Source organism: Montipora foliosa, chromosome 5, assembly GCF_036669935.1.
Source record: "Montipora foliosa isolate CH-2021 chromosome 5, ASM3666993v2, whole genome shotgun sequence".
Lineage (NCBI taxonomy): Eukaryota > Metazoa > Cnidaria > Anthozoa > Scleractinia > Acroporidae > Montipora > Montipora foliosa.
This window is the reverse complement of record NC_090873.1, coordinates 6,715,293-6,727,832: the sequence shown is the minus strand read 5'-3', so window position 1 is coordinate 6,727,832 and position 12,540 is coordinate 6,715,293. Positions and strand designations below refer to the sequence as shown.

The window sequence follows — 12,540 nt, the reverse complement described above, 5'->3', positions numbered from 1 at the left end:
TTCTCTTAGGCGTTTTTGGAGAGTTTAAAATAATAAGTTGAATTTATGTTAAATATATACAAATGTAGAGTTATAGATGGGTTTCCATTCAATTTTAACCGTTTGAATTTTGATGCATCATCAAATTTTGAACTGGGAAAACAGATTAAACAAAAAAATTCACTGACAGTGTGTCCTTTGTTTTCAGGCTACACTTCATGGCTATGTCCTCAGTAATGAAACAGTTGATCCTATCATCCCACAGATCATTAGCGTGGTAAGACGAAAGGGTCTTGGCGTTCCCATGCAGTAAAACTAACCTGTGCTCTTCTGAAAATGATTTTATTGATCTTAATTGCAATTTCTTTTAATGCTACTGATTGATCGTGGCTCAGCATTGAAACAGAATTCCAGCATCACAAAGTTAATGTTTAAACTAGATAGAGCCGTCTTACCTTTTGAAATTTGTTTTTGTTATCTTGTTCCCAATATTAACTCAGAACTTGGTCCTTTCAAAAAAGAATCATGAAATGAAATTTGGAAAGACCATCGCAGTTTAATAAGCAACTTCAGCAGTTGCAGGGGCCTGAAGAAATTCAGGCCTGAACAGGTTTCAGACCCTTGACCTTGCAAGTGTGCTGCACTTGCTCTTCCAACTGAGCTATCCAGTCAGCTACATGTATGTTATGGATGGAGGATATTAAACGGCGGGAGTAGTGATGGGTGTCTATATAAACCTGAGCTTGGCTTCTCGTTATGGTTCAATGTTGCTTTATAACGTCAGGGTGTTCTATAGCCTCTTTGCTGAGTTCCTTTATCCTCTTTAAATCTGAACATCAAGACATGTCAGACTACTTCAGGGGAAAGGAACAAGCTATTTCCTTAGTTCAGATTTGAAGAGGATAAAGGAACTCATCAAAGAGGCTGATGTTGTAAAGCGACATCAAACCAGTAGGGACAAAGGGGTTAAAACAAAAACATTTCAACTTTCCATGTCAGTCATCGTATGATATAGAGATATTGCACTAAATGCCAAGACTTCATTTTCACAAGACGAAGGGCAGCAATGGAGCTCCGTGTCAGTCACTGGAACATATTGCATCAAGACATGTCAAACCACTTCAGGGGAAAGAAAAAAGCTATTTCAGGTTTGAAGAGGACAAAGGAAATCATCAAGGAAGCTATAGGAAACCCTGATGTTATAGAGTGACATCGAACCAGAAATGACAGATGGGTTAAAACAAAAACATTCCAAACGGTATTTGGACTACATGCATGAAATCACAGGTGCACCATGTAACAGAGTAAATGTAATTTTCAACTGTAAAGACAAGGAAATCATCACAGGTGATAATGAGGATGATGATGATGAAGAAGAGGATGAGCATTAACATGAACGTGAACAGCACGCCCCGGGGAAGGCCCTACACTCAATGGAAATAGTGATTTTTTTGGACAATATCTTCCCGTCGTTTTGAGCTGCGTCCCCCTGACCCTTCGAGGAACATGCGCGATCCAATTGCGCATCCTGCGGTGCCATTGGTTTTGCTCCAGCACCACCAGGCAAGGCCCTACACTCGAGGAAACGTAGTCTATAGACCTGGGCTTGGCTTCTCATTCGGTGTCGAGAATCCTCCTCTGATTGGATGACAAACATAATTTGGTTGCTGATTGGGTGAAAGAAAATTGGCTCGCTTTTGATCGGTTGCGATAGAATTTTGGTTAATCATTCATCGCTTATGGAATAAAAAGTGTTCAGCCAATCATTTTTTTCCACGCCTAATGATGTTAGATGTTAGTCATTGTACGACAACACTTCATTTTCACAAGATAGAGGGCAGCATCGGAGCTCCATGTCAGCCACTGGAATGTATTGCATCAAGACATGTCAAGCCACTTCAGGGGAAAGGAAAAAGCTATTTCCTTCGTTCACATTTGAAGAGGATAAAGGAAAGAAAGGAAAGGAAGAAAGGAACTTTATTTAAGTGTCTAGTCGTTCTAGCGCTGGAGCACTAATTGGGGACACTGTAAATTGAAATTAACAATTAACACAAATCAAGTCAAGTTTTGGTTTTTGAGGAGAGGGGAAACCGGAGTACCCAGAGAAAACCTCTCGGTGCAGAGAAGAGAACCAACAAACTCATCAAAGAGGCTATAGGACACCCTGATGTGCATGGAATCACACATGCACCGTGTTGCAGTGTAACTAATTTTCCAATGTAAAGACAGGGAAATCATAACAGCATTTCCAACCATGTGCTTAATTTTGACCACTCGTTTTACATACAAAAGATATGCCACTCGGTTCCCAGATGTAGTGGCGGTATTGATGATTCTAGGAGTGTTTTAGTTTCCACATATTTGCACGGTCATGAGATTGTATCCTGTTCGAGGCTGAATTCCTTCTGCCTTTTAAGTACATGAAAGTTCATACCTTCTAAAATCAGAAAAGAATCAGTTTCTCTCATTGGTTGAGTTCACTTCTCCTCCCAAAGTCTCGGGAGATGGTTTCCTTAGTAGCCAAGAAGGTAATCACTGTCTCGTATCTTCAATTAAACGTTGTTGCCAAATTTTAGCGTTTTGAAGCAAGGGAAGACTTTTGGTATGGTGGTACAGTAAGTTAATTATGCTTGCAATGCGGTTGTCAATGTTAATACACATTGAATAAAGAATTCGACCTTGAAGGTTTTTTTTTTCTCCAATTTATTTATGTAAAGGAACATTTTTAAAGCCTGCTGGAAGGCAGGTTTTTAAAAGGAGCAACAACCTTTTGAAACATCAGTTTAAATAGCTTTGCAGCAACAAAGTTAATGTGTGGTTTGACAATTACTTCAATTTTTGTTGTTGCAAGCTGATGTCCAGCTGTCATAAGAATGACCCAGAATCGAAGGTATTGGTTGCTGAATGTCTTGGTGAGCTGGGTGCTGTTGATCCTGGCAGGTCAGTTTAACTTGTACACCTTGTCATCCGAACACACGCAATTGTATCCTACTATGTTACTTTTTCTTAAAATTTAGTATGGTGGCTGCAACAAAAGATGGAATGAAACAAGGATTGTGATCAACCTTCCCTTGAAAAAATGAAATGAATTAGATCGTTTATGGCAATGATTGCAAAAACTGGAACAAATCCTTGCAAATGGCCTTAGAGAGTAGAACAGGGCGTGCAGAGACCATGAAATTTAATGACTTTTTCATAGTGAGGTTTCGTTCTTTCAGATTCTTTCACACTTGTTTGAGCTCGTATTCAAGAAGATAGATATATGTAGCTTGTTACATGAAGAACTCCATTATTTCAAGCTTTGTGACATCAGTGTTTCGTTTCATTATAAGGTTGCCCATGCAAGCAAGTCTGTTGGTTGCTGTGTAAACGTTTACAGTCAATAGTCAATTGCAGATGTCACAATGTCCGAAAAAATGTTCGTTGGTGTTTAAGACGAATTCCTTTCATTAGCAAACTCATAAGATGTTTGTGTTTTCTTGGGTAAATAGAGTCCCTTAAGAAGGTTGGACCAATGGGTGAAATTGAGAAATAGCTTTTGGAAACCACTTGTTAACTTTAGAAGCCAAAGCATCAAAATACCTTTTGCACCCTCACAACTCTTTCAATTTCGCTTTCAACAATGTTCTCTCAAAAGACCTCCTGTCATCTTTAGGAGAGGTAAACTTTTTGTTTTGCAGCCCGGTTTAGATGTTTCGTTTCCATTGTTGGGATCTTCTTTGATCATGTATTGGAGGATTTAGTGCATCTTTCCTTACTTTTGTAGGCTTGATAAACTCACACATGATCCTGTAGATGAACAGACAGTGTTTGAGGTACATGTAACACTTTTTAAAGTAATTGAACAGAACCTTGCCAGTATCATTCGTACAGAACTGTAGATGGCTTTGCCTCCTTCAGACCGATGTTGAGAATAAATTATTCATTAAATTCATCAGAGGACCCCCCAGAATGAATGCTTTCACTGAGATTTGATGAGCAATCTACACTTGAATCTGAACATTCAAAACTGTTGTCTCTGTTCTGAGATTTTTCCTCCCCGGTGCCTGAGCCACTTTCCAAGACTGAAATTAAAACCAAACGAGTAAAGTGACAGTGGTGGCAAGGATGTTGTTAAACGTGGAAAACGGTTTGGGAACAAAACAGACAAGAAAGAACTCAGATGTGTTGGTTATGGTCACAAATCTGATCCAACCAATGCATTGGTTGACACATCGCGGACACGCAACAAGAAAGTTATTGTGTAAGAAAATTTATCACCACATGCTACCGGCATGCCACCAACACTTTACGGATGTGTTATGGGAACTTCAAAGGTTGTTGGTGAGTGATGTGTTGGTCGACAATCAACCAACAGTCGACTATCGACTAATAGTTAGCAGATGTGTTTATTGTGCCATTGGTTGGATCAGATTTGTTACCATGAGCAATAGCTCCAACATTGTCTGCGGAAAGCAATTATGATAATTTAAGCCAACTTCAGGAGAATCTGCTCAAGGTATGCTATATATTTCTTTGCCTTTCGAAAAGCAAAAGCTCTTCCTTGGTAAAATTAATTAAAGTATGGAATTTTCGAGTGTTTAAATGGTCATACAGTCTTAGTGGTATATTTCTCTCAAAATTTGTATTCTGGGTAAGTCCGAGCTTTAAGTTCAGGCCTATTGGGTTCCGTTATACAAGTTGTGCAAATATGAATGCTATCAAAGTAGACCAGACACCACATGCATGTAATCTGGGTGATCCTTTGATGCTGTGGCCTTGTTCAAATATCACTGTCCCTGCAATTTGAGTGGACTGGTATTCCACATTGTTTTACTGAAGTGAAGGTCCCCCCTCCGCAGTTCCTCCAAAATCCTCAAAAGGTGCCTGTTTGCCAAGAACTATTTTAATATTGTTACAGCTGTCATTGTTATTGTAATCCTGGCCATTCTCTTTATGTTTTTCATTATCATCATCGCCTTCATCAAAGTCATCACTATTATTTGGCAACCTCCTCCTTCTCGTCATCATGACCTCTGTCGTTTTCATCGTAGTTCTCTGTATCATTGTCATCATTATTGTTGTTGTCTTCCTCAGAAGTTTCGTGATCACTTTCCAAGTCCATGCACATACTATTAGCTGCACTAAAGAAACCTTTTTTTTCATATAGAGTGGTTGTGATGATCCAGAATTTGCTGTTGAGCTCATAAACCTGCTTGTTCAAGCTTTTCTCGCTGCACATGATACAAGAGCGCAGGTGAGTCCAGTTCAAAGTAACCAGTTGTCTCTGACCTCAAAAACCTTAAATAACTGTCGATAAATTTCCCTTAGGATTGCTCAGCATATGCTATCCAAGAAGTATTATTAACCTACGAGTGCAGTGAATCTAAGAAAGATGGGTAAGTATGAGCAATTAAAACTTGTTAACGGTTTTACCCATTGCGTCCGTTCCTTGAAAGCATTGGACTTAATAGGCGTTGGGGTGTCAAAAATAAATTGACATGAAACTATTTCAATTTTGAAGGATGCTTCAGTGTTTGATATTTTCGTGGTAGGCTGTCGTACTTCTGTTTTATCCCTGGCAAAGTCGATATACCTTTCATTGAAGGAACCTGTCAAATGTATGAGAAGTGTTAAGTTGTTTGGGATGCCACAATAATATCGACATATTAGTATCACCCAACTAGTGGACTAATGCAAATCCTGCATTTTGATTGGCTACGCTACTAGAGGACTATTAGTAATAGTCCTCGAGTAGCGAAAAGCGTGACGCTTTCTTTCGTTTTATTCCCAAATAAATATTTCTTCAACTTGCATTTTCTAACTTTATTGTTGCCTTTTCTGTCATATCCCAGTGCTGGGACCTATAAAGTGAATTTAGTTTACATGTTCATGGATAAATGTACGTGTAGAAGATCGTCCAGAAAATCCAAACAGAAACCATGGCACTAGGTTGACCCTCCTTCTAGGATCACTTTATTTCGAGCATCTTCCTGTATCCCTGAAATTAATGGCCGCTAATAGAAGTTTGCCTGTGTGGTTTTGTTCCATAGGGTTGGTTACCAACTGTGGAAGAAATTTCCAGAACATATCCAGGAACTTCTTCGACCACATTTATATTCGAAGTAGGCTTTATAAATTTTTCATGGTTAATTTGCTTTTTTGCTTTCAAGAGAACGTAATGGCAAGATTGTTTTAATTCACCCCTTTACTCTTGCAGTTTACATGTATTTAGTTTGCATTTATTTGTTGACAAGGCGACCAGTTGATTGCTTTTCATGGTATGTTTCCTTGACAGATACCTCAGTTCGACCACAACCAACTGGTCTCGCCTTCCCAAACCAATCTACAAAAGTGCAAAAGGAAGATCATTTAATGAATGGGTTGGCACATGGACTTCATATATGACCACTAAGGTTTGGAGTGACAGTGAAGTGTGAATTGCATTAGGCAATCAAAGTGAGGAAGAATATTCATAATAGGAAAAGCGGAAATTTAGAAATGATCCTCACACGTGGCTGGTCAATTTTTAGACACCCCAAAACGCCCAGGCAGCTTTACTGGGATTCAAAACAACAACCTCTGCAATGCTGGTGTCACACTCCACCAACTGAGCTATGAAACCACTCAGTTGGAAGCAGGTCAATGTTTTGGGCTCATGTGTTCCAGTGAAAGGACTCGGTGAAAAAAAGATGTGTATGTGTGAAGTGCGGGTTTATAGTGACAACAACAACAGCAACATGTTTTATTGTACCTAGCATATTACAATTACACTTACAAATAAATATTTTGTAATATAGGTATTGACCTCCAGAAATAACTATACAGAGTCAAAAATGCCGGGAGGTCGAAATTGAGAAGTGATCTTCGTACTTAGCTGGACAATTTGAGCAACTGCTCTTATATTTCCTCTAAGTAATAGCTTATTGTAGGACCATGAAATTAAGGTATTGGAAAGTTACGCGACTGAAATAGACCATCTTTGTATTCTCAGTATTGAACTGGAACTAGCTTGCAATGGCGGCTAATGCGGGAGAATATATTAAAAAGGATTTGCATCTGAAAAGATTCCCCCACATTAGCCTCCATTGCAAGCTAGTTCCAGTCCAATACTGAGAATACGAATATGGTATATTGGCGCAACTTAAATGAACACGAATTTCCTATAATAAGGTAGGTCGTTTGTCATGACCTGCCAATAACATCCTAGAATTATAAAGCTTTATGCTTTGTGACTTTTTCATAAAGCAAGTCGTTTTTTTCCACAAAGGTAAAGAGCACAAAACCATCTCACATGTTCCTAGCATGCAGCAAAATTTTTAAGGTGAGACCATTTTGTGCAACTTAAGTGTTGTTTTTCTGAAATCCATTGCTTGATTTATCGGTTAGAAAGGGAAACCCTTCACACTAGTCCAACGCAGAAAAGACGGCCCATGTGTTATGTACATACATGTACTACTACAATTGCAATGAAAGTGAATTGTGACTTCACTTGTCTTCATTGCATTGCAAGGTTTCAAGTGTCCATTTTTTATTCTGAAAGCAATCATTATTATTGTAAAAGAAATTGTGAGTTAATAAAATAGTTATTGGGAATTGACATATAAGCAAGTTCGGTCTTAATAACTCTCTCATCACTGAAAATACTGGCTTTATATAATTAACGTTACTTTAACATTAAATCAATGTGCAATGAAATGCGCTAATTTTAATAAGCGTCAGGAAGTGTCCTGTCATTTGTGTCTAGAACAGATAATGTCACAAAGTGTCTCTTAAAATGTACCCTTCAAGTAAAGATAGACAGCTAGATTTGCATGTTCCGTAATCTAAAAAATACTGCAAACTCAACACTTACTGTTCCTTGTTGTTGGAAACAGGTAACAAATGCCTGTAGGTAATGAGACACTACGTAGAAAAATTGGGCGTCTGTTTAATTCTCTTCATTTCTGGATATTTGTCAAAATCTATCGCTTTCAGCATGACGTGAAAACGGCATTGTTCTTGCTGCCCCATGTTCTCCTCTATGTGCTGCTGGATGGCTCGCAAGAAGATGCAGAAGAGGTGAGCATGGATCAACGTTATTGCTGTCCATTTTGGTACCTAGATTCCCACTAGACCACGTATTCGAACTTGCCAGTCACTTGTTCCTTGATATTCCTTTAAAGTTAAATCGGTCCATGAGCCTCCTTGAATCTTTGATAACTAGCTAATTTGGGCTACTCTCTTGTCAGGAACTACAAACCATTTTCCATTAGGATTACATGTAGTTTCAAATCTTTGGAAAATTTCAACGTGTTTGATCTCAAGAGTAGTAAAACTTTGTGCGTTATTCCTGCCTTTGAGTTGTTTGCCCTTTTAAAGAATTACACTAAAGCACCTCGTCCTTTGCAGGCATATGTAGAAATTATGGCCGTTCTTACGCACATCCAAAGAAATGAAGACATCCCTGTTCCATCATCTGGTAAGGAGCTCTTGTGAAATTCATTTTAGCTTTTGCGGTGTTTCAGCTTTTGTTCCACGTTTATCTTTCGGGTTTTTTTTTCTTTTTGTAAAAGACAATTCTAGTGAAGAGTACTATAGACCCTTATGTGTCCAAGTGTAATTTTGGATTTGTGTTTGCTGCTAACAGCATAAAGCAAAGGGCAGACGTCTTCTTGTCATAGCGCATGGGTGGCGCACCCATGAGAGCACTCACCTCTCACCAATGTGGCCTGGGTGTGATATGTGTGTTGGTTGTTTTATTGGTTCTCTCCTTTCTCCAAGAGGTTTTTCTCCAGGTTCTCCGGTTTTCCCCTCTCCAGAAAAACCAACACTGCCGAATTCCAATTCAATCTGGAATGCACGGACTCATGTTGAATGAGTTCTTGAGCTCTCTGAATGTTTACCATGGATAAACAAACTGTTATTAATTAATTATTAAATTATTTTCTTACTCTAACTCGTTATGGTATAATCCTGGACGCCGGTCATCATCGAGGAAATCCATTTTTCATGGCTGCAGCGATTGCTAATATTCTTCTTCCACTGATCCAGAATTCGTTGGCTCGGTACTGGACTTTGTGCCACCTTTGAGCACAAATCTCTCGTTAGAAGTCACCGGGAGGGGGTTAAATGATTGTGGACTTCATGGTGAGGAGACTGATGGGTGTCAGTATTTGAGGTATGTCAGGTGAATTCAGCGTATCAGAAGTCAACAGCCGGCAATTACCTATGCCTTCAGCTTCCACCATAAACGTTTTAAGCTTCTCATTGTCAAGTTGAGATCCATGCTTTGAAAGAGGAGATGCTGCCACATTCTGCACTGTGTGAATCTGTCACTTCCAGGCGCCACACATGTGATTAGCATGTGGGACGTTCAACTTGAACTTTATTCAGTTACAATTGTTCTTCGTTAACTCTTGTCGAATCTTCTCGTGCAGTTGTGCTGTGATGGCTTGTTGTAACTCATTTCTTGCTCCGTTGAAATTTGTATGTTGATCTGATCTCAGCGGGCACACTGGGTACAGCACATCATCCTCTGAAGCAGGAAGGAGTTTGTTTATAAACTGTTGGATACTTCCAAGTGGACTACTCTTGAATCTAGTCATGTGAAAACGATGCCGTGACGCTTTTTTCTCTTTGTCCAACCTTACAATGCAGGAAACTGATGAAGTCCAGCACAGAATGTTGTTGTTACTGGTTCTGGAAGAGGTAAAGAGCCTTGCAGACGTTGTTGAGATAGGATGACAAGATCTTGGTTGACAAGTAGAGAATCTCTTTTGTCCTTTGCTTGATCCTTCAGAGGGACAGAGTTAACAATGTCTTTGCTATTTGAAATAAACTGGTGAATGCGGAAACCACCCTGGTGACGCAACATGTTAGAGTCTCATTTTGCTTGCTCTTCTGATGGTACCAACATTAGTCCATTTTCAACATAGAAATTCTCTCTTATAAATTCTGCTGTTTCCTTGGCACACTGTGATTCATAGTGGTCTGTAGTTGCTTTAAGAGTGACGTTTGCTCAGCCAGTTGATGAGGTGGCGCCAAAAAGTTGAACAGTTATGCGGGATTCTGTTGGCTCCCCTTTGAACTCTTCATTTTCCCACCACAGGAATCTTAGGAAATTACAGAACTTTGGGTTAATCTTCACTTTGTGAAACATTCCCTGAATGTTGCCTATCAATGCAAATTTCTTTTGGCGAAAGCAGTACAGTATCCCAGTGAGGTTGTTGGTATCAAAAGACTTCCATGCAGGGTGAGGTGGCTTCTGCTTGTCCCCCTTTTTAGCTTCTCGGGTGTCCTTTGGCTCCCTTTGATGTTCTATCTTGGTAACGTTGCTGTACAGGCATTTTGGATGAAAGATATTGCAAGTCTTGCATACGTTCCTTCTTCTACAGTCCTTCACTTGATCCCATCTTCGACAACCAGACAAAGTGCCTTCAATTTTGCGAACTCCTTGTTCTGTCAAAGACATCTTTGAGAACTGTTCATACTTTTCAAGATCATGGGCATTCCTACACAATGACAGTTTCCTTCACTTCTCCGCAGCCCGTGGCAAAGGGCCTGGCCTTATTGGTGTACTTTCTTATATTATAGGATCTTCCCTTTTTGTTAAAACTTCTCTATTCCCTTTTCCTCTTCGGGAACTTGCCATCACCACGGGTTTACAGGCAATTCTCTCTTCCCTTGCAATGAACTCACGGAAGACTTTAAAGGAGGATAGGTTTTTCCTCTCTTAATAGCATTCTTTTACCGTGATTTTCCTCTTTGCAGTTCTTGTTGTGTACCTCAGGACTCTAACGGTCAATCATGTAGCTAGGAACTATATAACCACATTTTGGTTTTTTGTCCAAGTCATCTAATACCTTCAGGTATTTATCTCTTTGGTAGCCATTTTGCAATGAGTCAGGGAATCTATGAACTTTTGAAGGCCTGTGCCATCAAGGGGATTGTTTTAATTTGGCCAAAATTTATTTTATCTTCTTTCTGTAGGCATCTGCTACGAGGAAAGGATTGCCAAATAAATCTGCTAGGATATTCTTTGCCTGTCAGTAAGCTTATTCAGTTTGGTTCTCCAGCTGTGTTCTTCCCAAGGTTTTATAGTCGTTGGGAAACCTTTTCTGTCTGACCCTCTATTGTAGTTTCTAAAACCTTCAACCAAGTGGGATCATGAAGCAGGTTGCCGTGAAACATATCTTGTTCTGGAAGAGGTAGAGAGTCTTGGAGACGTCACTGAGATAGGTTGTTAGCTAGTCAATTGCGTGGATCCTCACTAGTCGCACTTTGGGTGGGGCCATCACTCCTTGGATATTGTGAGAGTTTTCCTCATTTGTTGTACCATTTACAGGTTGCCAAGGATCGAAGGGGCTACACGGTTCAGGTCTAGGTACTGAGCTTGAGTTAAATGCAGGTGGAAAGGGGTTCAGTGGCGTTTGAAGGGGCAATACTGCAGGGCACCACTTACAAGAGGAACACTGTTCTCCTGGGGACTTGTCTCAGTGGGTTGATGAGAGGATTCAATGCTTGTTTTTGAGGTCACGCTCTATTGCCTCAAATTTCTGATGCACCTCTCTCCTCGCATCATGATCATTTGTTAGTTTTCCTGATAACCTTTGACTTGCTGCAATTACAATTTTTCTTGTTGTCTCCAAAACAACTGTTGATATCAGGTTTCCATCAAACTGCTAATAATGCAAATCAACATCGTCATCACAAAAACGTCTTATGCATTGAACAGATATTCCGAGCATCAATCCCAATGTATTTAACTTACCTGAAATCTCAATGCCTTCAAATGGGTATTATAACTCGAGCACACGTGGCAAATGTGAAATCGATTGTCTATGCATTTCTCAACTTGATGTTCCAAGTTACTTAAATGACGAACAAAAGTGCTGATCTCGAAACTACAATCATAAGAAAGGAAAACATACTTTTTTCTCCAATTGAAGTTACAAAATACGTCCTTTAGATCTTTCTTGTCTCAAAATAGCATTATCTACGGTTCTTGATTGTTAACACTGCTAAGTGGTTCGATTGATTGCAAGAATTGCACGTGTGAAAACAAACAAGCATTCAAGCGGAGTGAAATCGGAAATGATGTAAGTTTTACAAGTTACACAGCACAAAGGATACACTTAAACTGTCATTCACATCAGTACTTATTGAGTTATTTCTTTTAGATTTTCGCCAAATGAGTGCACAGACTGTGTTTTCTGCGCTGGATTATTTGAATCGTTGGACAAGAGCAAGGGCACATAGTCTAGCAGTGAAAACCCAGCTGCTTTCTTCAAGGAACCGCAGTGGTTTGTCTGTGACAGGTGAAAGTTTTAACTTTATTCATTATCGTTTAGGGTCAATTGGTTCAGTTATGCACAGCTTCTATAGGTTTGACACCATATTATTCGTGGTTTTTCGCCAACCAAGAGGAGTGGATGTTGTGAATGTTAACCCATGGACTCCTTAACTGCCTGGCATTACATAGATACATGTAGATACATATCTTCTGGCACATTTTTTGCTCTGTAGCAGGCTTTTTGTTTTGAAAACAGAGATGTTCATAGTTTCATAGTTTGAAGCATTGGCTAAGCACAGGGCTCAGAG

General features: G+C 39.6%; 1 protein-coding gene across 1 annotated transcript in view; it reads left to right on the top strand.

Moving 5' to 3' along the window:
* The window catches only part of LOC138003486 (serine/threonine-protein kinase ATR-like), a 118,266-nt gene that overhangs the window by 35,667 nt on the left and 70,059 nt on the right, over positions 1–12,540 (top strand). Inside the window, exons 14-24 of the mRNA XM_068849583.1 lie at positions 188–256; positions 2,831–2,919; positions 3,746–3,794; positions 5,129–5,215; positions 5,290–5,357; positions 6,012–6,083; positions 6,257–6,374; positions 7,229–7,282; positions 7,936–8,019; positions 8,350–8,419; positions 12,120–12,257. Of these exons, the coding sequence (XP_068705684.1) occupies positions 188–256; positions 2,831–2,919; positions 3,746–3,794; positions 5,129–5,215; positions 5,290–5,357; positions 6,012–6,083; positions 6,257–6,374; positions 7,229–7,282; positions 7,936–8,019; positions 8,350–8,419; positions 12,120–12,257 (898 nt within the window). The remainder of the gene's footprint in view (positions 1–187; positions 257–2,830; positions 2,920–3,745; positions 3,795–5,128; positions 5,216–5,289; positions 5,358–6,011; positions 6,084–6,256; positions 6,375–7,228; positions 7,283–7,935; positions 8,020–8,349; positions 8,420–12,119; positions 12,258–12,540) is intronic.